Source organism: Apostichopus japonicus, chromosome 17 (genome assembly GCF_037975245.1).
Source record: "Apostichopus japonicus isolate 1M-3 chromosome 17, ASM3797524v1, whole genome shotgun sequence".
Classification (NCBI taxonomy): Eukaryota; Metazoa; Echinodermata; class Holothuroidea; order Aspidochirotida; family Stichopodidae; genus Apostichopus; species Apostichopus japonicus.
In genome coordinates this window covers 13,809,275-13,835,945 of record NC_092577.1, presented here as the reverse complement: position 1 = coordinate 13,835,945, position 26,671 = coordinate 13,809,275, and the positions used below count along the sequence as shown (strand labels likewise).

General features: G+C 41.4%; 1 protein-coding gene across 20 annotated transcripts in view; it reads right to left on the bottom strand.

Annotated features, from left to right (window-relative positions):
• Positions 1–25,724, bottom strand: part of LOC139984633 (uncharacterized) — a 105,114-nt gene extending 79,390 nt beyond the window's left edge. For 6 of the 20 annotated variants that reach the window (XM_071998602.1, XM_071998604.1, XM_071998596.1 and 3 more), the window contains exon 1: positions 453–25,724. In XM_071998602.1, coding sequence (XP_071854703.1) covers positions 453–25,593 — 25,141 coding nt within the window. In that variant the 5' untranslated portion in view covers positions 25,594–25,724. The remainder of the gene's footprint in view (positions 1–452) is intronic. The other 14 variants (XM_071998589.1, XM_071998591.1, XM_071998593.1 and 11 more) reach the window with 9 other exon arrangements.
• Between the last annotated feature and the right edge of the window lie 947 nt (positions 25,725–26,671).

Genomic DNA, 26,671 nt, shown 5'->3' with positions numbered 1-26,671 from the left:
TCGGTTGGGGCAGCAGGCCAGAGAGAACTAAAGTCACACTAAACATGGATCAAACAACGTGCACATGAAAGGCTCAGTTTATGATATGGCGCTCAAGCCTACAGAACTAGGGGGACTATATATATAATCATTGCAATAAAGTGGGCAGAGAAGCTCTCATTGGTCAGATTGAAATCTTTCACAGGTCAGATTTGATTTGTAGACCATCACTTGTTGGCTGTAAAAGAATCTCAAAATTCTCAAAATAAGATAACAGCAACAAGAATCTTAAAACTATTTTCAATCACCTAGGTCATTATGACTCTCAAAAGAGGAGAAAAACAAAATATGAAACAAAATATTGTAAATTAGAACCACCTTTAACAACTTATACCTGACAAAAATCATCTGAAAGGAGCAATTATGAATAATTAAAATAATCTCTGTAGTTAAAAAGCAAAGATTTGTCATACCTGATGGAGAGTGGCTAACAGAAGATGATGAGGGGGAGAGGGAAGTAGAGGACTCTTTGGACAACTCAGAAGAACTTTTGCGAGTTGAGGTGAGACTTGTACTTTCACTACTACTGGAGAAGTCTGTCATGGGTGATATGGAAGAAGGGGACCAAGCAGTCAGCGTGGTACTGTCAATACTGGGTGAGGATTGGGAAAGACTATGAGAAGTCTGAGCAGAGGTATAGATTGTCTCTGAGAATGTCCCTGGGGCAGAAGGCCTGTGTTTGGTGACAGGAGAAGATGAACTACCTCCTGTACTTTCAGACACACCTTTTGAAAAAGATGATGCACTCTGAGAAGATGTTATTGATATGCTGTCATATGAAGACCTGGTACTAGCAGATATTGTATTGTAATGTGAAGTAATGGATGAAGAAGATTTTGAAAAGTCTTTGGATGACATTGCTTCTGGGGAAGTATCAGACTCTGACACAGAAATAGTGGATCCTTCTGGCTTAGGTGTGCCCGAAACTGATGTAGCAGATTTTGTAGAAAATGATGTAGTGTGTACTTGTGTTGATGATGGGCTTGTGCCACTAACAGATGTCATTTCAGGACTAACACTAGATAGAGATGTGGTACTTGGCTCTTGAGATACAGATGTACTTGACACCGATGTGGGAGATTTTGATGTATCCAAAACTGATGATGGAGATTTTGAGGTCAATCTTGTGACACCAACAGTGGCAGAAGAACTGCTAAAAGATGTGAGGCCATGAGATGGGAGCGGTGTTCCTGATAGTGATGAGCTGTGTTCCTGTGTTGTATCGGTTAAACTTGTACCACTGACAACAGAAGTATCAGATACTGTCGAAGTTGTTCTTTCTGAAGTTTGAGTAGGACTTGTACCGGTTACAGATGTTGTACTTGGTTCCTTAGAAACAGAAGTGCCTGAAACTGATGTTCCAGATGTAGATGAAGGTCCTGGAGTGGATTCCGGACTTGTTTCAGATACTGATGTACTTTCTACAAGTGATGTCCCAGTAGGACTTGTACCGGTTACAGATGTTGTACTTGATTCCTTAGAAACAGAAGTGTCTGATACTGATGTTCTAGATGTAGATGAAAATCCTGGAGTGGATTCAGGACTTGTTTCAGTTACTGATGTAGTTTCATGTGAAGTCACTGTGGGACTTGTACCGGTTACAGATGTTGTACTTGGTTCCTTAGAAACTGAAGTGCCTGATACTGATGTCCCAGATGTAGATGAAGGTCCTGGAGTAGATTCGGGACTTGTTTTAGATACTGATGTAATTTCATGTGAAGTCACTGTAGGACTTGTACTGGTTACAGATGTTGTACTTGGTTCCTTAGAAACAGAAGTGCCTGTTACTGAAGTTCCAGATGTAGATGAAGGTCCTGGAGTGGATTCGGGACTTGTTTCAGATACTGATGTAGTTTCATGTGAAGTCACTGTAGGACTTGTACCGGTTACAGATGTTGTACTTTGTTCTTTAGAAACAGGAATGCCTGATACTGATGTTCCAGATGTAGAGGGAAATCCTGGAGTGGATTCAGGACTTGTTTCAGATACTGATGTAGTTTTATGTGAAGTCCCTGTAGGACTTGTACCGGTTACAGATGATGTACTTGGTTCCTTAGAAACAGAAGTGCCTGTTACTGAAGTTCCAGATGTAGATGAAGGTCCTGGAGTGGATTCAGGACTTGTTTCAGATACTGATGTAGTTTCATGTGAAGTCACTGTTGGACTTGTACCAGTTACAGATGTTGTACTTTGTTCTTTAGAAACAGAAATGCCTGATACTGATGTTCCAGATGTAGATGAAAATCCTGGAGTGGATTCAGGACTTGTTTCAGATACTGATGTACTTTCTACATGTGAAGTCACTGTTGGACTTGTACTGGTTACAGATGTTGTACTTTGTTCTTTAGAAACAGAAATGCCTGATACTGATGTTCCAGATGTAGATGAAAATCCTGGAGTGGATTCGGGACTTGTTTCAGATACTGATGTAGTTTCATGTGAAGTCCCAGTAGGACTTGTACCAGTTACAGATGTTGTGCTTGGTTCTTTAGAAACAGAAGTGCCTGATACTGATGTTCCAGATATAGATGAAGGTCCTGGAGTGGATTCGGGACTTGTTTCAGATACTGATGTAGTTTCATGTGAAGTCCCTGTAGGACTTGTACCGGTTACAGATGATGTACTTGGATCCTTAGAAACAGAAGTGCCTGTTACTGAAGTTCCAGATGTAGATGAAGGTCCTGGAGTGGATTCGGGACTTGTTTCAGATACTGATGTAGTTTCATGTGAAGTCACTGTAGGACTTGTACCGGTTACAGATGCTGTACTTTGTTCTTTAGAAACAGGAATGCCTGATACTGATGTTCCAGATGTAGAGGGAAATCCTGGAGTGGATTCAGGACTTGTTTCAGATACTGATGTAGTTTCATGTGAAGTCCCTGTAGGACTTGTACCAGTTACAGATGATGTACTTGGTTCCTTAGAAGCAGAAGTGCCTGTTACTGAAGTTCCAGATGTAGATGAAGGTCCTGGAGTGGATTCAGGACTTGTTTCAGATACTGATGTAGTTTCATGTGAAGTCACTGTTGGACTTGTACCATTTACAGATGTTGTACTTTGTTCTTTAGAAACAGAAATGCCTGATACTGATGTTCCAGATGTAGAGGAAAATCCTGGAGTGGATTCAGGACTTGTTTCAGATACTGATGTAGTTTCATGTGAAGTCACTGTTGGACTTGTACCAGTTACAGATGTTGTACTTTGTTCTTTAGAAACAGAAATGCCTGATACTGATGTTCCAGATGTAGATGAAAATCCTGGAGTGGATTCAGGACTTGTTTCAGATACTGATGTACTTTCTACATGTGAAGTCACTGTTGGACTTGTTCCGGTTACAGATGTTGTACTTTGTTCTTTAGAAACAGAAGTGCCTGATACTGATGTTCCAGATGTAGATGAAGGTCCTGGAGTGGATTCGGGACTTGTTTCAGATACTGATGTAGTTTCATGTGAAGTCACTGTAGGACTTGTACCAGTTACAAATGTTGTACTTGATTCCTTAGAAATAGAAGTGCCTGTTACTGAAGTTCCAGATGTAGATGAAGGTCCTGGAGTGGATTCGGGACTTGTTTCAGATACTGATGTAGTTTCATGTGAAGTCGCTGTAAGACTTGTACCGGTTACAGATGTTGTACTTGATTCCTTAGAAACAGAAGTGCCTGATACTGATGTTCTAGATGTAGATGAAGGCCCCGGAGTGGATTCTGGACTTGTTTCAGATACTGATGTAGTCGTTTCTGATGTTTCTGTAGGTTTTGTTTGAGTGATAGATGTAGTGCTTGGTTGCTGTGATATAGGTGTGATTGGTGTAGTTCTTTCTTGTGGTGTTCTTGTGCTGAAAGTTGTTGGTGCTGTCTCCGTTGGTAGAATGGATGGACTTGTTCCCTTAGGTGTCGTATCTTTTGTAGAAATTGTGACAGGTGGTGTATTTGAAATAGTAACGATGGTTGAACTAGGAGTAAAAGGAGTATTTGTTGATGTACTGCTTTCATGAATAGTAGACGGGGTAACCGATGGTAATGTCGTTGTTTCACATTCCTCAGTTGTTGTAGTTTCAGTTGTGATAGATGTAGTGCTTAGTTTCTGTGATATAGGTGTGATTGGTGTAGTTCCTTCTTGTGGTGTTCGTGTGCTGAAAGTTGTTGGTACTGTCTCCGTTGGTAGAATGGATGGACTTGTTCCCTTAGGTGTCGTATCTTTTGTAGATATTGTGACAGGTGGTGTATTTGAAATAGTACTGATGGTTGAACTGGGTGTAAAAGGAGTATTTGTTGATGTACTGCTTTCACTAATGGTAGATGGGGTAACCGATGGTAGTGTTGTTGTTTCACATTCCTCAGTTGTTGTAGTTTCAGTTGTGTGTATATGTGTAGGAACAGAAGCATGAGTTACTGTTGTTAGTGTACTTGTTGTTGATATTGGGGTGTCACTACTTGCTATTGTAACAGTTGAAAATGAGGTGGATACTTTACTTGTTGTTGGAACATTTGTGGCAGAGGTCGACAATGGAGTTGATACACTCTTTGAGGATGTACTTATTGTTGTACTTGTGGGTCCTGCTGAAGATACTATACCTGTACTTGTACTGGGTGTAATGCCTGTTGTATTAGGTACTGTTTCATCAGTATGGCCTGTTACTGTAGAACTTACAGGTGTTGCTGGTGTACCCACACTTGAAAAGATAGTTGAAATTTCAGGTGGAGTTGTAACAAGACTACTTGAAGGTGTTATAACTGAAGTTGATACTTCAGGAACTGGTGTAGAAGTTTCAACTGATGAAATTACTGTGACTGGAAGGGTAGTACCAACTGTTAGAGCAGAAGTGGTTGTTAAAGGAGAGCTTGACGTGAGACTGGGTGTAACGGTTGGTTGTGTTGGAGTACTACCTTCTTGAGTTGTTTGACTAACACTTCCAGTAACAATGACAACAGGTGTGGTACCTTCATCAGTCGATGAAGTAGTGGACTCCGGTGTTGATGGTGTTTGGTTGATTGTTGAGCTAAACTCTGTAAATGTAGATGGTGTAACACTTCCTGTTCTTTCGCTGCTTGATCCAATGGTTGAAATCTTAACACTAGTTACAGTAGGCTTCAATGTAGTTTGTTCCTCTGATACTGTCGAAGTTGTTCTTTCTGAAGTTTGAGAGGTGCTTGTAACACTTACAGAAGTAGACGTTGATGACAGTGATATTGAAGTATGTGATACTGAAGTTTCAGATGTAGATGAAGGTCCTGGAGTGGATTCTGGACTTGTTTCAGATAATGATGTAGTTTCATGTGAAGTCAGTGTAGAACTTGTACCGCTTACAGATGTTGTACTTTGTTCCTTAGAAACAGAAGTGCCCGATACTGATGTTCCAGATGTAGATGAAGGTCCTGGAGTGGATTTGAGACTTGTTTCAGATACTGATGTAGTTTCATGTGAAGTCACTGTAGGACTTGTACCGGTTACAGATGTTGTGCTTGGTTCCTTAGAAACAGAAGTGCCTGATACTGATGCTCCAGATGTAGATGAAGGTCCTGGAGTGGATTCGGGACTTGTTTCAGGTATTGATGTAGTTTCATGTGAAGTCACTGTTGGACTAGTTTGGGTTACAGATGTTGTACTTGGTTCCTTAGAAACAGAAGTGCCTGATACTGATGTTCCAAATGTAGATGAAGGTCCTGGAGTGGATACCGGACTTATTTCAGATACTGATGTAGTTTGATGTGAGGTCACTGTAGGACTTTTACCGGTTACAGATGTTGTACTTTGTTCCTTAGAAACTGAAGTGCCTGATACTGATGTTCCAGATGTAGATGAAGGTCCTGGAGTGGATTCTGGACTTGTTTCAGATACTGATGTAGTTTCATGTGAAGTCACTGTAGGACTTGTTCCGGTTACAGATATTGTGCTTGGTTCCGCAGAAACAGACGTGCCTGATACTGATGTTCCAGATGTAGATGAAGGTCCTGGAGTGGATACCGGACTTATTTCAGATACTGATGTAGTTTGATGTGAGGTCACTGTAGGACTTTTACCGGTTACAGATGTTGTACTTTGTTCCTTAGAAACAGAAGTGCCTGATACTGATGATCCAGATGTAGATGAAGGTCCTGGAGTGGATACCGGACTTGTTTCAGATACTGATGTTGTTTCATGTGAGGTCACTGTAGGACTTGTTCGGGTTACAGATGTTGTACTTGGTTCCTTAGAAACAGAAGTGCCTGATACTGATGTTCCAGATGTAGATGAAGGTCCTGGAGTGGATTCGGGACTTGTTTCAGATACTGATGTAGTTTCATGTGAAGTCACTGTAGGACTTGTACCGGTAACAGATGTTGTACTTTGTTCCTTAGAAACAGAAGTGCCTGATACTGATGATCCAGATGTAGATGAAGGTCCTGGAGTGGATACCGGACTTGTTTCAGATACTGATGTTGTTTCATGTGAGGTCACTGTAGGACTTGTTCGGGTTACAGATGTTGTACTTTGTTCCTTAGAAACAGAAGTGCCTGATACTGATGCTCCAGATGTAGATGAAGGTCCTGGAGTGGATTCGGGACTTGTTTCAGGTATTGATGTAGTTTCATGTGAAGTCACTGTTGGACTTGTTTGGGTTACAGATGTTGTACTTGGTTCCTTAGAAACAGAAGTGCCTGATACTGATGTTCCAAATGTAGATGAAGGTCCTGGAGTGGATTCGAGACTTGTTTCAGATACTGATGCAGTTTCATGTGAAGTCACTGTAGGACTTGTACCGGTAACAGATGTTGTACTTTGTTCCTTAGAAACAGAAGTGCCTGATACTGATGATCCAGATGTAGATGAAGGTCCTGGAGTGGATACCGGACTTGTTTCAGATACTGATGTTGTTTCATGTGAGGTCACTGTAGGACTTGTTCGGGTTACAGATGTTGTACTTGGTTCCTTAGAAACTGAAGATACTGATGTTCCAGATGTAGATGAAGGTCCTGGAGTGGATATTGGACTTGTTTCAGATACTGATGTAGTTTCATGTGAAGTCAATGTAGGACTTGTTCCGGTTACAGATATTGTACTTTGTTCCTTAGAAACAGAAGTGCCTGATACTGATGCTCCAGATGTAGATGAAGGTCCTGGAGTGGATTCGGGACTTGTTTCAGATACTGATGTAGTTTCATGTGAAGTCACTGTAGGACTTGTACCGGTAACAGATGTTGTACTTGGTTCCTTAGAAACTGAAGATACTGATGTTCCAGATGTAGATGAAGGTCCTGGAGTGGATTCGGGACTTGTTTCAGATACTGATGTAGTTTCATGTGAAGTCACTGTAGGACTTGTACCGGTAACAGATGTTGTACTTGGTTCCTTAGAAACTGAAGATACTGATGTTCCAGATGTAGATGAAGGTCCTGGAGTGGATATTGGACTTGTTTCAGATACTGATGTAGTTTCATGTGAAATCAATGTTGGACTTGTTCCAGTTACAGATGTTGTACTTAGTTCCTTAGAAACAGAAGTGCCTGATACTGATATTCCAGATGTAGATGAAGGTCCTGGAGTGGATTCCGGACTTGTTTCAGATACTGATGTAGTTTCATGTGAAGTCACTGTTGGACTTGTCCCGGTTACAGATGTTGTGCTTGGTTCCTTAGAAATAGAAGTGCCTGATACTGTAGTTCCAGATGTAGATGAAGGTCCTGGAGTGGATTCGGGACTTGTTTCAGATACTGATGTAGTTTCATGTGAAGTCACTGTAGGACTTGTTCCGGTTACAGATGTTGTACTTGGTTCCTTAGAAACAGAAGTGCCTGATATTGAAGTTCCAGATGTAGATGAAGGTCCTGGAATGGATACAGGACTTGTTTCAGATACTGATGTAGTTTCATGTGAAGTCAATGTTGGACTTGTACCAGTTACTGATGTTGTGCTTGGTTCCTTAGAAACAGAAGTGCCTGTTACTGAAGTTCCAGATGTAGATGAAGGTCCTGGAGTGGATACCGGTCTTGTTTCAGATACTGATGTAGTTTCATGTGAAGTCAATGTTGGACTTGTACCAGTAACTGATGTTGTACTTGGTTCCTTAGAAACTGAAGTGCCTGATACTGATGTTCCAGATGAAGATCCTGGAGAATATTCTGGACTTGTTTCAGATACTGATGTAGTTTCATGTGAAGTAATCGTAGGACTTGTACCAGTTACAGGTGTTGTACTTGGTTCCTTAGAAACAGAAGTGCCTGATACCGAAGTTCCTGACGTAGATGAAGATCCTGGAGTGGATTGTGGACTTGTTTCAGATACTGATGTAGTTTCATGTAAAGTCACTTTAGGACTTGTTCCTGTTACAGATGTTGTACTTGGTTCCTTAGAAACAGAAGTGCCTGACACTGAAGTTCCAGATGTAGATGAAGGTCCTTGAGTGGATTCGGGACTTGTTTCAGATACTGATGTAGTTTCATGTGAAGTCTCTGTAGGACTTGTAACAGTTACAGATGTTGTGCTGGGTTCCTTAGAAACAGAGGTGCCTGATACTGATGTTCCAGATGAAAGTCCTGAAGTGGATTCGGGACTTGTTTCAGATACTGATGTAGATTCATGTGAAGTCACTGTTGGACTTGTATCGGTAACAGATGTTGTACTTGGTTCCTTAGAAACAGAAGTACCTGATACTGATGTTCCAGATGTAGATGAAAACCCTGAAGTGTATTCTGGACTTGTTTCAGAGAGTGATGTAGTTTCATGTGAAGTCACTGTAGGACTTGTACCGGTTACAGATGTTGTACTTGGTTCCTTAGAAACAGAAGTGCCTGATACTGATGTTCCAGATGTAGATGAAAATCCTGGAGTGGATTTGGGACTTGTTTCAGATACTGATGTAGTTTCATGTGAAGTCACTGTTGGACTTGTATGGGTTACAGATGTTGTACTTTGTTCTTTAGAAACAGAAGTGCCTGATACTGATGTTCCAGATGTAGATGAAGGTCCTGGAGTGGATTCGGGACTTGTTTCAGATACTGATGTAGTTTCATGTGAAGTCACTGTAGGACTTGTACCGGTTACAGATGTTGTACTTTGTTCTTTAGAAACAGAAATGCCTGATACTGATGTTCCAGATGTAGAGGGAAATCCTGGAGTGGATTCAGGACTAGTTTCAGATACTGATGTAGTTTCATGTGAAGTAATCGTAGGACTTGTACCAGTTACAGGTGTTGTACTTGGTTCCTTAGAAACAGAAGTGCCTGATACCGAAGTTCCTGACGTAGATGAAGATCCTGGAGTGGATTCAGGACTTGTTTCAGATACTGATGTAGTTTCATGTAAAGTCACTTTAGGACTTGTTCCTGTTACAGATGTTGTACTTGGTTCCTTAGAAACAGAAGTGCCTGATACTGAAGTTCCAGATGTAGATGAAGGTCCTTGAGTGGATTCGGGACTTGTTTCAGATACTGATGTAGTTTCATGTGAAGTCTCTGTAGGACTTGTAACAGTTACAGATGTTGTGCTGGGTTCCTTAGAAACAGAGGTGCCTGATACTGATATTCCAGATGAAAGTCCTGAAGTGGATTCAGGACTTGTTTCAGATACTGATGTAGATTCATGTGAAGTCACTGTTGGACTTGTATCGGTTACAGATGTTGTACTTGGTTCCTTAGAAACAGAAGTACCTGATACTGATGTTCCAGATGTAGATGAAAACCCTGAAGTGTATTCTGGACTTGTTTCAGAGAGTGATGTAGTTTCATGTGAAGTCACTGTAGGACTTGTACCGGTTACAGATGTTGTACTTGGTTCCTTAGAAACAGAAGTGCCTGATACTGATGTTCCAGATGTAGATGAAAATCCTGGAGTGGATTTGGGACTTGTTTCAGAAACTGATGTAGTTTCATGTGAAGTCACAGTAGGACTTGTACCAGTTACAGATGTTGTGCTCGATTCTTTAAATACATAAGTGCCTGATACTGAAGTTCCAGATGTAGATGAAGGTCCTGGAGTGGATTCAGGACTTGTTTCAGATACTGATGTAGTTTCATGTGAAGTCCCTGTAGGACTTGTACCGGTTACAGATGATGTACTTGGTTCCTTAGAAACAGAAGTGCCTGTTACTGAAGTTCCAGATGTAGATGAAGGTCCTGGAATGGATTCGGGACTTGTTTCAGATACTGATGTTGTTTCATGTGAAGTCACTGTAGGACTTGTACCTGTTACAGATGTTGTACTTTGTTCTTTAGAAACAGAAATGCCTGATACTGATGTTCCAGATGTAGAGGGAAATCCTGGAGTAGATTCAGGACTAGTTTCAGATACTGATGTAGTTTCATGTGAAGTCACTGTTGGACTTGTACCGGTAACAGATGTTGTACTTTGTTCTTTAGAAACAGAAATGCCTGATACTGATGTTCCAGATGTAGAGGGAAATCCTGGAGTGGATTCAGGACTTGTTTCAGATACTGATGTAGTTTTATGTGAAGTCACTGTAAGACTTGTACCGGTTACAGATGATGTACTTGGTTCCTTAGAAACAGAAGTGCCTGTTACTGATGTTCCAGATGTAGATGAAGGTTTTGGAGTGGATTTGGGCCTTGTTTCAGATACTGATGTAGTTTCATGTGAAGTCACTGTTGGACTTGTACCGGTAACAGATGTTGTACTTTGTTCTTTAGAAAAAGAAATGCCTGATACTGATGTTCCAGATGTAGAGGGAAATCCTGGAGTGGATTCAGGACTTGTTTCAGATAGTGATGTAGTTTCATGTGAAGTCACTGTTGGACTTGTACGGGTTACAGATGTTGTACTTTGTTCTTTAGAAACAGAAGTGCCTGATACTGATGTTCCAGATGTAGATGAAGGTCCTGGAGTGGATTCGGGACTTGTTTCAGATACTGATGTAGTTTCATGTGAAGTCACTGTAGGACTTGTACCAGTTACAAATGTTGTACTTGATTCCTTAGAAATAGAAGTGCCTGTTACTGAAGTTCCAGATGTAGATGAAGGTCCTGGAGTGGATTCGGGACTTGTTTCAGATACTGATGTAGTTTCATGTGAAGTCGCTGTAAGACTTGTACCGGTTACAGATGTTGTACTTGATTCCTTAGAAACAGAAGTGCCTGATACTGATGTTCTAGATGTAGATGAAGGCCCCGGAGTGGATTCTGGGCTTGTTTCAGATACTGATGTAGTCGTTTCTGATGTTTCTGTAGGTTTTGTTTGAGTGATAGATGTAGTGCTTGGTTGCTGTGATATAGGTGTGATTGGTGTAGTTCTTTCTTGTGGTGTTCTTGTGCTGAAAGTTGTTGGTGCTGTCTCCGTTGGTAGAATGGATGGACTTGTTCCCTTAGGTGTCGTATCTTTTGTAGAAATTGTGACAGGTGGTGTATTTGAAATAGTAACGATGGTTGAACTAGGAGTAAAAGGAGTATTTGTTGATGTACTGCTTTCATGAATAGTAGACGGGGTAACCGATGGTAATGTCGTTGTTTCACATTCCTCAGTTGTTGTAGTTTCAGTTGTGATAGATGTAGTGCTTAGTTTCTGTGATATAGGTGTGATTGGTGTAGTTCCTTCTTGTGGTGTTCGTGTGCTGAAAGTTGTTGGTACTGTCTCCGTTGGTAGAATGGATGGACTTGTTCCCTTAGGTGTCGTATCTTTTGTAGATATTGTGACAGGTGGTGTATTTGAAATAGTACTGATGGTTGAACTGGGTGTAAAAGGAGTATTTGTTGATGTACTGCTTTCACTAATGGTAGATGGGGTAACCGATGGTAGTGTTGTTGTTTCACATTCCTCAGTTGTTGTAGTTTCAGTTGTGTGTATATGTGTAGGAACAGAAGCATGAGTTACTGTTGTTAGTGTACTTGTTGTTGATATTGGGGTGTCACTACTTGCTATTGTAACAGTTGAAAATGAGGTGGATACTTTACTTGTTGTTGGAACATTTGTGGCAGAGGTCGACAATGGAGTTGATACACTCTTTGAGGATGTACTTATTGTTGTACTTGTGGGTCCTGCTGAAGATACTATACCTGTACTTGTACTGGGTGTAATGCCTGTTGTATTAGGTACTGTTTCATCAGTATGGCCTGTTACTGTAGAACTTACAGGTGTTGCTGGTGTACCCACACTTGAAAAGATAGTTGAAATTTCAGGTGGAGTTGTAACAAGACTACTTGAAGGTGTTATAACTGAAGTTGATACTTCAGGAACTGGTGTAGAAGTTTCAACTGATGAAATTACTGTGACTGGAAGGGTAGTACCAACTGTTAGAGCAGAAGTGGTTGTTAAAGGAGAGCTTGACGTGAGACTGGGTGTAACGGTTGGTTGTGTTGGAGTACTACCTTCTTGAGTTGTTTGACTAACACTTCCAGTAACAATGACAACAGGTGTGGTACCTTCATCAGTCGATGAAGTAGTGGACTCCGGTGTTGATGGTGTTTGGTTGATTGTTGAGCTAAACTCTGTAAATGTAGATGGTGTAACACTTCCTGTTCTTTCGCTGCTTGATCCAATGGTTGAAATCTTAACACTAGTTACAGTAGGCTTCAATGTAGTTTGTTCCTCTGATACTGTCGAAGTTGTTCTTTCTGAAGTTTGAGAGGTGCTTGTAACACTTACAGAAGTAGACGTTGATGACAGTGATATTGAAGTATGTGATACTGAAGTTTCAGATGTAGATGAAGGTCCTGGAGTGGATTCTGGACTTGTTTCAGATAATGATGTAGTTTCATGTGAAGTCAGTGTAGAACTTGTACCGCTTACAGATGTTGTACTTTGTTCCTTAGAAACAGAAGTGCCCGATACTGATGTTCCAGATGTAGATGAAGGTCCTGGAGTGGATTTGAGACTTGTTTCAGATACTGATGTAGTTTCATGTGAAGTCACTGTAGGACTTGTACCGGTTACAGATGTTGTGCTTGGTTCCTTAGAAACAGAAGTGCCTGATACTGATGCTCCAGATGTAGATGAAGGTCCTGGAGTGGATTGGGGACTTGTTTCAGATACTGATGTAGTTTCATGTGAAGTCACTGTAGGACTTGTACCAGTTACTGATGTTGTACTTGGTTCCTTAGAAACTGAAGTGCCTGATACTGATGTTCCAGATGTAGATGAAGGTCCTGGAGTGGATTCTGGACTTGGTTCAGATACTGATGTAGTTTCATGTGAAGTCACTGTAGGACTTGTTCCGGTTACGGATATTGTGCTTGGTTCCGCAGAAACAGACGTGCCTGATACTGATGTTCCAGATGTAGATGAAGGTCCTGGAGTGGATACCGGACTTATTTCAGATACTGATGTAGTTTCATATGAGGTCACTGTAGGACTTGTACCGGTTACAGATGTTGTACTTTGTTCCTTAGAAACTGAAGTGCCTGATACTGATGATCCAGATGTAGATGAAGGTCCTGGAGTGGATACCGGACTTGTTTCAGATACTGATGTTGTTTCATGTGAGGTCACTGTAGGACTTGTTCGGGTTACAGATGTTGTACTTGGTTCCTTAGAAACAGAAGTGCCTGATACTGATGTTCCAGATGTAGATGAAGGTCCTGGAGTGGATTCGGGACTTGTTTCAGATACTGATGTAGTTTCATGTGAAGTCACTGTAGGACTTGTACCGGTAACAGATATTGTACTTGGTTCCGCAGAAACAGACGTGCCTGATAGTGATGTTCCAGATGTAGATGAAGGTCCTGGAGTGGATACCGGACTTATTTCAGATACTGATGTAGTTTCATGTGAGGTCACTGTAGGACTTGTACCGGTTACAGATGTTGTACTTTGTTCCTTAGAAACAGAAGTGCCTGATACTGATGATCCAGATGTAGATGAAGGTCCTGGAGTGGATACCGGACTTGTTTCAGATACTGATGTTGTTTCATGTGAGGTCACTGTAGGACTTGTTCGGGTTACATATGTTGTACTTGGTTCCTTAGAAACAGAAGTGCCTGATACTGATGCTCCAGATGTAGATGAAGGTCCTGGAGTGGAGTGGGGACTTGTTTCAGATACTGATGTAGTTTCATGTGAAGTCACTGTAGGACTTGTTCCGGTTACAGATGTTGTACTTTGTTCCTTAGAAACAGAAGTGCCTGATACTGATGCTCCAGATGTAGATGAAGGTCCTGGAGTAGATTCGGGACTTGTTTCAGATACTGATGTAGTTTCATGTGAAGTCACTGTAGGACTTGTACCAGTTACTGATGTTGTACTTGGTTCCTTAGAAACTGAAGTGCCTGATACTGATGTTCCAGATGTAGATGAAGGTCCTGGAGTGGATTCTGGACTTGTTTCAGATACTGATGTAGTTTCATGTGAAGTCACTGTAGGACTTGTTCCGGTTGCAGATATTGTACTTGGTTCCGCAGAAACAGACGTGCCTGATACTGATGTTCCAGATGTAGATGAAGGTCCTGGAGTGGATACCGGACTTATTTCAGATACTGATGTAGTTTCATGTGAGGTCACTGTAGGACTTGTACCGGTTACAGATGTTGTACTTTGTTCCTTAGAAACAGAAGTGCCTGATACTGATGATCCAGATGTAGATGAAGGTCCTGGAGTGGATACCGGACTTGTTTCAGATACTGATGTTGTTTCATGTGAGGTCACTGTAGGACTTGTTCGGGTAACAGATGTTGTACTTGGTTCCTTAGAAATTGAAGATACTGATGTTCCAGATGTAGATGAAGGTCCTGGAGTGGATATTGGACTTGTTTCAGATACTGATGTAGTTTCATGTGAAGTCAATGTTGGACTTGTTCCGGTTACAGATATTGTACTTTGTTCCTTAGAAACAGAAGTGCCTGATACTGATGCTCCAGATGTAGATGAAGGTCCTGGAGTGGATTCTGGACTTGTTTCAGATATTGATGTAGTTTCATGTGAAGTCGCTGTAGGACTTGTACCAGTTACTGATGTTGTACTTGGTTCCTTAGAAACTGAAGTGCCTGATACTGATGTTCCAGATGTAGATGAAGGTCCTGGAGTGGATTCTGGACTTGTTTCAGATACTGATGTAGTTTCATGTGAAGTCACTGTAGGACTTGTTCTGGTTACAGATATTGTACTTGGTTCCGCAGAAACAGACGTGCCTGATAGTGATGTTCCAGATGTAGATGAAGGTCCTGGAGTGGATACCGGACTTATTTCAGATACTGATGTAGTTTCATGTGAGGTCACTGTAGGACTTGTACCGGTTACAGATGTTGTACTTTGTTCCTTAGAAACAGAAGTGCCTGATACTGATGATCCAGATGTAGATGAAGGTCCTGGAGTGGATACCGGACTTGTTTCAGATACTGATGTTGTTTCATGTGAGGTCACTGTAGGACTTGTTCGGGTTACAGATGTTGTACTTGGTTCCTTAGAAACTGAAGATACTGATGTTCCAGATGTAGATGAAGGTCCTGGAGTGGATATTGGACTTGTTTCAGATACTGATGTAGTTTCATGTGAAGTCAATGTTGGACTTGTACCAGATACTGATGTTGTACTTGGTTCCTTAGAAACAGAAGTGCCTGATACTGATGCTCCAGATGTAGATGAAGGTCCTGGAGTGGATTGGGGACTTGTTTCAGATACTGATGTTGTTTCATGTGAGGTCACTGTAGGACTTGTTCGGGTTACAGATGTTGTACTTGGTTCCTTAGAAACAGAAGTGCCTGATACTGATGTTCCAGATGTAGATGAAGGTCCTGGAGTGGATTCGGGACTTGTTTCAGATACTGATGTAGTTTCATGTGAAGTCACTGTAGGACTTGTACCGGTAACAGATATTGTACTTGGTTCCGCAGAAACAGACGTGCCTGATAGTGATGTTCCAGATGTAGATGAAGGTCCTGGAGTAGATACCGGACTTATTTCAGATACTGATGTAGTTTCATGTGAGGTCACTGTAGGACTTGTACCGGTTACAGATGTTGTACTTTGTTCCTTAGAAACAGAAGTGCCTGATACTGATGATCCAGATGTAGATGAAGGTCCTGGAGTGGATACCGGACTTGTTTCAGATACTGATGTTGTTTCATGTGAGGTCACTGTAGGACTTGTTCGGGTTACATATGTTGTACTTGGTTCCTTAGAAACAGAAGTGCCTGATACTGATGCTCCAGATGTAGATGAAGGTCCTGGAGTGGATTGGGGACTTGTTTCAGATACTGATGTAGTTTCATGTGAAGTCACTGTAGGACTTGTTCCGGTTACAGATGTTGTACTTTGTTCCTTAGAAACAGAAGTGCCTGATACTGATGCTCCAGATGTAGATGAAGGTCCTGGAGTAGATTCGGGACTTGTTTCAGATACTGATGTAGTTTCATGTGAAGTCACTGTAGGACTTGTACCAGTTACTGATGTTGTACTTGGTTCCTTAGAAACTGAAGTGCCTGATACTGATGTTCCAGATGTAGATGAAGGTCCTGGAGTGGATTCTGGACTTGTTTCAGATACTGATGTAGTTTCATGTGAAGTCACTGTAGGACTTGTTCCGGTTGCAGATATTGTACTTGGTTCCGCAGAAACAGACGTGCCTGATACTGATGTTCCAGATGTAGATGAAGGTCCTGGAGTGGATACCGGACTTATTTCAGATACTGATGTAGTTTCATGTGAGGTCACTGTAGGACTTGTACCGGTTACAGATGTTGTACTTTGTTCCTTAGAAACAGAAGTGCCTGATACTGATGATCCAGATGTAGATGAAGGTCCTGGAGTGGATACCGGACTTGTTTCAGATACTGATGTTGTTTCATGTGAGGTCACTGTAGGACTTGTTCGGGTAACAGATGTTGTACTTGGTTCCTTAGAAATTGAAGATACTGATGTTCCAGATGTAGATGAAGGTCCTGGAGTGGATATTGGACTTGTTTCAGATACTGATGTAGTTTCATGTGAAGTCAATGTTGGACTTGTTCCGGTTACAGATATTGTACTTTGTTCCTTAGAAACAGAAGTGCCTGATACTGATGCTCCAGATGTAGATGAAGGTCCTGGAGTGGATTCTGGACTTGTTTCAGATATTGATGTAGTTTCATGTGAAGTCGCTGTAGGACTTGTACCAGTTACTGATGTTGTACTTGGTTCCTTAGAAACTGAAGTGCCTGATACTGATGTTCCAGATGTAGATGAAGGTCCTGGAGTGGATTCTGGACTTGTTTCAGATACTGATGTAGTTTCATGTGAAGTCACTGTAGGACTTGTTCTGGTTACAGATATTGTACTTGGTTCCGCAGAAACAGACGTGCCTGATAGTGATGTTCCAGATGTAGATGAAGGTCCTGGAGTGGATACCGGACTTATTTCAGATACTGATGTAGTTTCATGTGAGGTCACTGTAGGACTTGTACCGGTTACAGATGTTGTACTTTGTTCCTTAGAAACAGAAGTGCCTGATACTGATGATCCAGATGTAGATGAAGGTCCTGGAGTGGATACCGGACTTGTTTCAGATACTGATGTTGTTTCATGTGAGGTCACTGTAGGACTTGTTCGGGTTACAGATGTTGTACTTGGTTCCTTAGAAACTGAAGATACTGATGTTCCAGATGTAGATGAAGGTCCTGGAGTGGATATTGGACTTGTTTCAGATACTGATGTAGTTTCATGTGAAGTCAATGTTGGACTTGTACCAGATACTGATGTTGTACTTGGTTCCTTAGAAACAGAAGTGCCTGATACTGATGCTCCAGATGTAGATGAAGGTCCTGGAGTGGATTGGGGACTTGTTTCAGATACTGATGTTGTTTCATGTGAGGTCACTGTAGGACTTGTTCGGGTTACAGATGTTGTACTTGGTTCCTTAGAAACAGAAGTGCCTGATACTGATGCTCCAGATGTAGATGAAGGTCCTGGAGTGGATTGGGGACTTGTTTCAGATACTGATGTAGTTTCATGTGAAGTCACTGTAGGACTTGTTCCGGTTACAGATGTTGTACTTTGTTCCTTAGAAACAGAAGTGCCTGATACTGATGTTCCAGATGTAGATGAAGGTCCTGGAGTAGATTCGGGACTTGTTTCAGATACTGATGTAGTTTCATGTGAAGTCACTGTAGGACTTGTACCAGTTACTGATGTTGTACTTGGTTCCTTAGAAACTGAAGTGCCTGATACTGATGTTCCAGATGTAGATGAAGGTCCTGGAGTGGATTCTGGACTTGTTTCAGATACTGATGTAGTTTCATGTGAAGTCACTGTAGGACTTGTTCCGGTTACAGATATTGTACTTGGTTCCGCAGAAACAGACGTGCCTGATACTGATGTTCCAGATGTAGATGAAGGTCCTGGAGTGGATACCGGACTTGTTTCAGATACTGATGTAGTTTCATGTGAGGTCACTGTAGGACTTGTACCGGTTACAGATGTTGTACTTTGTTCCTTAGAAACAGAAGTGCCTGATACTGATGATCCAGATGTAGATGAAGGTCCTGGAGTGGATACCGGACTTGTTTCAGATACTGATGTTGTTTCATGTGAGGTCACTGTAGGACTTGTTCGGGTAACAGATGTTGTACTTGGTTCCTTAGAAATTGAAGATACTGATGTTCCAGATGTAGATGAAGGTCCTGGAGTGGATATTGGACTTGTTTCAGATACTGATGTAGTTTCATGTGAAGTCAATGTTGGACTTGTTCCGGTTACAGATATTGTACTTTGTTCCTTAGAAACAGAAGTGCCTGATACTGATGCTCCAGATGTAGATGAAGGTCCTGGAATGGATTCTGGACTTGTTTCAGATATTGATGTAGTTTCATGTGAAGTCGCTGTAGGACTTGTACCAGTTACTGATGTTGTACTTGGTTCCTTAGAAACTGAAGTGCCTGATACTGATGTTCCAGATGTAGATGAAGTTCCTGAAGTGGATTCTGGACTTGTTTCAGATACTGATGTAGTTTCATGTGAGGTCACTGTAGGACTTGTTCGGGTTACAGATGTTGTACTTGGTTCCTTAGAAACAGAAGTGCCTGATACTGATGATCCAGATGTAGATGAAGGTCCTGGAGTGGATACCGGACTTGTTTCAGATACTGATGTTGTTTCATGTGAGGTCACTGTAGGACTTGTTCGGGTTACAGATGTTGTACTTGGTTCCTTAGAAACTGAAGATACTGATGTTCCAGATGTAGATGAAGGTCCTGGAGTGGATATTGGACTTGTTTCAGATACTGATGTAGTTTCATGTGAAGTTAATGTTGGATTTGTTCTGGTTACAGATATTGTACTTTGTTCCTTAGAAACAGAAGTGCCTGATACTGAAGTTCCAGATGTAGATGAAGGTCCTGGAGTGGATTCGGGACTTGTTTCAGATACTGATGTAGTTTCATGTGAAGTCACTGTAGGACTTGTTCTGGTTAGAGATGTTGTACTTGGTTCCTTAGAAACAGAAGTGCCTGATATTGAAGTTCCAGATGTAGATGAAGGTCCTGGAATGGATACAGGACTTGTTTCAGATACTGATGTAGTTTCATGTAAAGTCACTTTAGGACTTGTTCCTGTTACAGATGTTGTACTTGGTTCCTTAGAAACAGAAGTGCCTGATACTGAAGTTCCAGATGTAGATGAAGGTCCTTGAGTGGATTCGGGACTTGTTTCAGATACTGATGTAGTTTCATGTGAAGTCTCTGTAGGACTTGTGACAGTTACAGATGTTGTGCTGGGTTCCTTAGAAACAGAGGTGCCTGATACTGATGTTCCAGATGAAAGTCCTGAAGTGGATTCTGGACTTGTTTCAGATACTGATGTGGTTTCATGTGAAGTCACAGTAGGACTTGTACCGGTTACAGATGTTGTACTTGGTTCCTTAGAAACAGAAGTACCTGATACTGATGTTCCAGATGTAGATGAAAACCCTGAAGTGTATTCTGGACTTGTTTCAGATACTGATGTAGTTTCATGTGAAGTCACTGTAGGACTTGTACCGGTTACAGATGTTGTACTTGGTTCCTTAGAAACAGAAGTGCCTGATACTGATGTTCCAGATGTAGATGAAAATCCTGGAGTGGATTTGGGACTTGTTTCAGATACTGATGTAGTTTCATGTGAAGTCACTGTTGGACTTGTACCAGTTACAGATGTTGTGCTCGGTTCTTTAGAAACAGAAGTGCCTGATACTGAAGTTCCAGATGTAGATGAAGGTCCTGGAGTGGATTCGGGACTTGTTTCAGATACTGATGTAGTTTGATGTGAAGTCCCTGTAGGACTTGTACCGGTTACAGATGATGTACTTGGTTCCTTAGAAACAGAAGTGCCTGTTACTGAAGTTCCAGATGTAGATGAAGGTCCTGGAGTGGATTCGGGACTTGTTTCAGATACTGATGTAGTTTCATGTGAAGTCACTGTAGGACTTGTACCGGTTACAGATGTTGTACTTTGTTCCTTAGAAACAGAAATGCCTGATACTGATGTTCCAGATGTAGAGGGAAATCCTGGAGTGGATTCAGGACTAGTTTCAGATACTGATGTAGTTTCATGTGAAGTCACTGTTGGACTTGTACCGGTAACAGATGTTGTACTTTGTTCTTTAGAAACAGAAATGCCTGATACTGATGTTCCAGATGTAGAGGGAAATCCTGGAGTGGATTCAGGACTTGTTTCAGATACTGATGTAGTTTGATGTGAAGTCCCTGTAAGACTTGTACCGGTTACAGATGTTGTACTTGGTTCCTTAGAAACAGAAGTGCCTGATACTGACGTTCCAGATGTAGAGGAAAATCCTGGAGTGGATTCAGGACTTGTTTCAGATACTGATGTAGTTTCATGTGAAGTCAATGTAGGACTTGTACCGGTTACAGATGATGTACTTGGTTCCTTAGAAACAGAAGTGCCTGATACTGAAGTTCCAGATGTAGATGAAGGTCCTGGAGTGGATTCGGGCCTTGTTTCAGATACTGATGTAGTTTCATGTGAAGTCACTGTTGGACTTGTACCGGTAACAGATGTTGTACTTTGTTCTTTAGAAAAAGAAATGCCTGATACTGATGTTCCAGATGTAGAGGGAAATCCTGGAGTGGATTCAGGACTTGTTTCAGATAGTGATGTAGTTTCATGTGAAGTCACTGTTGGACTTGTACGGGTTACAGATGTTGTACTTTGTTCTTTAGAAACAGAAGTGCCTGATACTGATGTTCCAGATGTAGATGAAGGTCCTGGAGTGGATTCGGGACTTGTTTCAGATACTGATGTAGTTTCATGTGAAGTCACTGTAGGACTTGTACCAGTTACAAATGTTGTACTTGATTCCTTAGAAATAGAAGTGCCTGTTACTGAAGTTCCAGATGTAGATGAAGGTCCTGGAGTGGATTCGGGACTTGTTTCAGATACTGATGTAGTTTCATGTGAAGTCGCTGTAAGACTTGTACCGGTTACAGATGTTGTACTTGATTCCTTAGAAACAGAAGTGCCTGATACTGATGTTCTAGATGTAGATGAAGGCCCCGGAGTGGATTCTGGGCTTGTTTCAGATACTGATGTAGTCGTTTCTGATGTTTCTGTAGGTTTTGTTTGAGTGATAGATGTAGTGCTTGGTTGCTGTGATATAGGTGTGATTGGTGTAGTTCTTTCTTGTGGTGTTCTTGTGCTGAAAGTTGTTGGTGCTGTCTCCGTTGGTAGAATGGATGGACTTGTTCCCTTAGGTGTCGTATCTTTTGTAGAAATTGTGACAGGTGGTGTATTTGAAATAGTAACGATGGTTGAACTAGGAGTAAAAGGAGTATTTGTTGATGTACTGCTTTCATGAATAGTAGACGGGGTAACCGATGGTAATGTCGTTGTTTCACATTCCTCAGTTGTTGTAGTTTCAGTTGTGATAGATGTAGTGCTTAGTTTCTGTGATATAGGTGTGATTGGTGTAGTTCCTTCTTGTGGTGTTCGTGTGCTGAAAGTTGTTGGTACTGTCTCCGTTGGTAGAATGGATGGACTTGTTCCCTTAGGTGTCGTATCTTTTGTAGATATTGTGACAGGTGGTGTATTTGAAATAGTACTGATGGTTGAACTGGGTGTAAAAGGAGTATTTGTTGATGTACTGCTTTCACTAATGGTAGATGGGGTAACCGATGGTAGTGTTGTTGTTTCACATTCCTCAGTTGTTGTAGTTTCAGTTGTGTGTATATGTGTAGGAACAGAAGCATGAGTTACTGTTGTTAGTGTACTTGTTGTTGATATTGGGGTGTCACTACTTGCTATTGTAACAGTTGAAAATGAGGTGGATACTTTACTTGTTGTTGGAACATTTGTGGCAGAGGTCGACAATGGAGTTGATACACTCTTTGAGGATGTACTTATTGTTGTACTTGTGGGTCCTGCTGAAGATACTATACCTGTACTTGTACTGGGTGTAATGCCTGTTGTATTAGGTACTGTTTCATCAGTATGGCCTGTTACTGTAGAACTTACAGGTGTTGCTGGTGTACCCACACTTGAAAAGATAGTTGAAATTTCAGGTGGAGTTGTAACAAGACTACTTGAAGGTGTTATAACTGAAGTTGATACTTCAGGAACTGGTGTAGAAGTTTCAACTGATGAAATTACTGTGACTGGAAGGGTAGTACCAACTGTTAGAGCAGAAGTGGTTGTTAAAGGAGAGCTTGACGTGAGACTGGGAGTAACGGTTGGTTGTGTTGGAGTACTACCTTCTTGAGTTGTTTGACTAACACTTCCAGTAACAATCACAACAGGTGTGGTACCTTCATCAGTCGATGAAGTAGTGGACTCCGGTGTTGATGGTGTTTGGTTGATTGTTGAGCTAAACTCTGTAAATGTAGATGGTGTAACACTTCCTGTTCTTTCGCTGCTTGATCCAATGGTTGAAATCTTAACACTAGTTACAGTAGGCTTCAATGTAGTTTGTTCCTCTGATACTGTCGAAGTTGTTCTTTCTGAAGTTTGAGAGGTGCTTGTAACACTTACAGAAGTAGACGTTGATGACAGTGATATTGAAGTATGTGATACTGAAGTTTCAGATGTAGATGAAGGTCCTGGAGTGGATTCTGGACTTGTTTCAGATACTGATGTAGTTTCATGTGAAGTCAGTGTAGAACTTGTACCGCTTACAGATGTTGTACTTTGTTCCTTAGAAACAGAAGTGCCTGATACTGATGCTCCAGATGTAGATGAAGGTCCTGGAGTGGATTCGGGACTTGTTTCAGATACTGATGTTGTTTCATGTGAGGTCACTGTAGGACTTGTTCGGGTTACAGATGTTGTACTTGGTTCCTTAGAAACTGAAGATACTGATGTTCCAGATGTAGATGAAGGTCCTGGAGTGGATATTGGACTTGTTTCAGATACTGATGTAGTTTCATGTGAAGTCAATGTTGGACTTGTTCCGGTTACAGATATTGTACTTGGTTCCTTAGAAACAGAAGTGCCTGATACTGATGCTCCAGATGTAGATGAAGGTCCTGGAGTGGATTCTGGACTTGTTTCAGATATTGATGTAGTTTCATGTGAAGTCACTGTTGGACTTGTTTGGGTTACAGATGTTGTACTTGGTTCCTTAGAAACAGAAGTGCCTGATACTGATGATCCAGATGTAGATGAAGGTCCTGGAGTGGATACCGGACTTGTTTCAGATACTGATGTAGTTTCATGTGAAGTCACTGTTGGACTTGTACCAGTTACTGATGTTGTACTTTGTTCCTTAGAAACAGAAGTGCCTGATACTGATGTTCCAGATGAAGGTCCTGGAGTAGATTCTGGACTTGTTTCAGATACTGATGTAGTTTCATGTGAAGTAAACTTAGGACTTGTACCAGTTACAGGTGTTGTACTTGGTTCCTTAGAAACAGAAGTGCCTGATACCGAAGTTCCTGACGTAGATGAAGATCCTGGAGTGGATTGTGGACTTGTTTTAGATACTGATGTAGTTTCATGTGAAGTCACTTTAGGACTTGTTCCTGTTACAGATGTTGTACTTGGTTCCTTAGAAACAGAAGTGCCTGATACTGATGTTCCAGATGAAGGTCCTGGAGTGGATACGGGACTTGTTTCAGATAATGATGTAGTTTCATGTGAGGTCACTGTAGGACTTGTACCGGTTACAGATGTTGTACTTGGTTCCTTAGAAACAGAAGTGCCTGATACTGAAGTTCCTGACGTATATGAAGATCCTGGAGTGGATTGTGGACTTGTTTTAGATACTGATGTAGTTTCATGTGAAGTCACTGTAGGACTTGTTCCAGTTGGAGAGGTTGTACTTGAACCCTTAGAAACAGAAGTGCCTGATAGCGATATTCTAGATGTAGATGAAGATCCTGGAGTGGATGCTGGACTTGTTTCAGATACTGATGTAGTTTCATGTGAAGTCACTGTAGGACTTGTACCGGTTACAGATGTTGTACTAGGTTCGTTAGAAACAGAAGTGCCTGATACTGAAGTTTCAGATGTAGATGAAGGTCCTGGAGTGGATTCGGGACTTGTTTCAGATACTGATGTAGTTTCATGTGAAGTCTCTGTAGGACTTGTAACAGTTACAGATGTTGTGCTGGGTTCCTTAGAAACAGAAGTGCCTGATACTGATGTTCCAGATGAAGGTCCTGGAGTGGATTCTGGACTTGTTTCAGATACTGATGTAGTTTCATGTGAAGTCACAGTAGGACTTGTACCGGTTACAGATGTTGTACTTGGTTCCTTAGAAACAGAAGTGCCTGATACTGATGTTCCAGATGAAGGTCCTGGAGTGGATTTTGGACTTGTTTCAGATAATGATGTAGTTTCATGTGAAGTAATCGTAGGACTTGTACCAGTTACAGGTGTTGTACTTGGTTCCTTAGAAACAGAAGTGCCTGATACCGAAGTTCCTGACGTATATGGAGATCCTGGAGTGGATTGTGGACTTGTTTTAGATACTGATGTAGTTTCATGTGAAGTCACTGTAGGACTTGTTCCAGTTAGAGAGGTTGTACTTGAACCCTTAGAAACAGAAGTGCCTGATAGCGATATTTTGGATGTAGATGAAGATCCTGGAGTGGATTGTGGACTTGTTTCAGATACTGATGTTGTTTCATGTGAAGTCACTGTAGGACTTGTACCGGTTACAGATGTTGTACTAGGTTCGTTAGAAACAGAAGTGCCTGATACTGTTGTTCCAGATGTAGATGAAGGTCCTGGAGTGGATTCGGGACTTGTTTCAGATACTGATGTAGTTTCTTCATGTGTTGTATGCGGACTTGTACCAGTTACAGATGTTGTACTTGGTTCCTCAGAAACAGAAGTGCCTGATACTGAAGTTCCAGATGTAGATGAAGGTCCTGCAGTAGATTCTGGGCTCATTTCAGTGAGTGAATTGGATATTGAAGATGATGTCTTACTTGTAGATAGTGATGTTTCATTATTTGAAGTAGAAGGTATTTCTTCTGTTGGGACTCCTTCACTGAGTAAATGAGTGTGAGGCAATGGTGTTGTGCTATGGGTTGATACTTGGTTTGTTGTGTGATAAGAGTGGAACGGTAATGCAGTTACCAAAACATCTGATGATTGTGTGATTTCGGTGTAAACTGCATCTGGAGGGAACAGTCTTTCAGTAGTTTGAGTTATAATAGAGGACGTTGTGCTAATCAAAGGAACATTATTAGTGGTACTTACCTCAGGTCTAAGTTTACTAGTGAGCATTTCTGTTACTTCATTAGTAACTGAACTGGTTGGAGTGGACAGTGGAGTTGGTGTAATTGTGTAACCTGTATTTGAGGGAGCTAGTGTCGCTGTGAGTGTGAAACTAGCTGGAGTTGATGGTCTGTGTGTCAAATCACTGGAAGTCAATGAAGAGGAAGATGTTTCTTCTGTTCTTGAATCTGTACTAATACCTGAAGAGGCAGAATTTAATATTGTACTTAGAGAAAATAAGGTTGACTTACCACTTGTGCTAATAGTGGAAATACCTCCCTCTGGTGTTGTAGTTTCACTTGTCAGTGTAGCTGATACTTCTGTGGTTGGTTTTTTTGTTACTGATGTGACTGTTGGTTTGGATGTGATGGTACTACCCTCTGATGAGGACATTACACTGCTTAACCTGACTGCAGTTGTTGAAATCATGGATGGTGTTGGTGCTTTTGTGATGTCGCTGCTTGATGCAGCAGATGTAATTGTAGTCAAGCCAGCTGATGTTGGAAGGGGGTTGGATACATTTGTGGTCAGATCTGAGATAGGTGTATTTGTTATTAAAGTAATAGAACTTGTATCTGGCTTTGATGGTAAAGTCAGTGGAGTAGTCATCGGTGTATATGTTGTAGTGCTTTCACTAAAAGTAATAGGAGTGGAAACAGGACTGGTCTCTGATACTGATAGGGAAGTATATGATACTGATCCTACAGATGTACGAGAGGATCCAGAAGTAACACTAGTACCAGTACCAGATGTTGTGCTTGGTTCATTAAAAACGGAAGTGCCTGATACTGATGTTCCTGATGTAGTTGAAGGTCCTAGAGTGGATACAGGACTTGTTTCAGATAATGATGTAGTTTCATGTGAAGTCAATGTAGGGCTCGTACCAGTTACAGATGTTGTAATTGGTTCCTTAGAAACAGAAGTGCCTGAAACTGATGTTCCTGATGTAGTTGAAGGTCCTGGAGTGGATTCGGGTCTTGTTTCAGATACTGATGTAGTTTCATGTGAAGTCAATGTTGGACTTGTACCAGTTACAGATGTTGTACTTGGTTCCTTAGAAACAGAAGTGCCTGATACTGATGTTCCA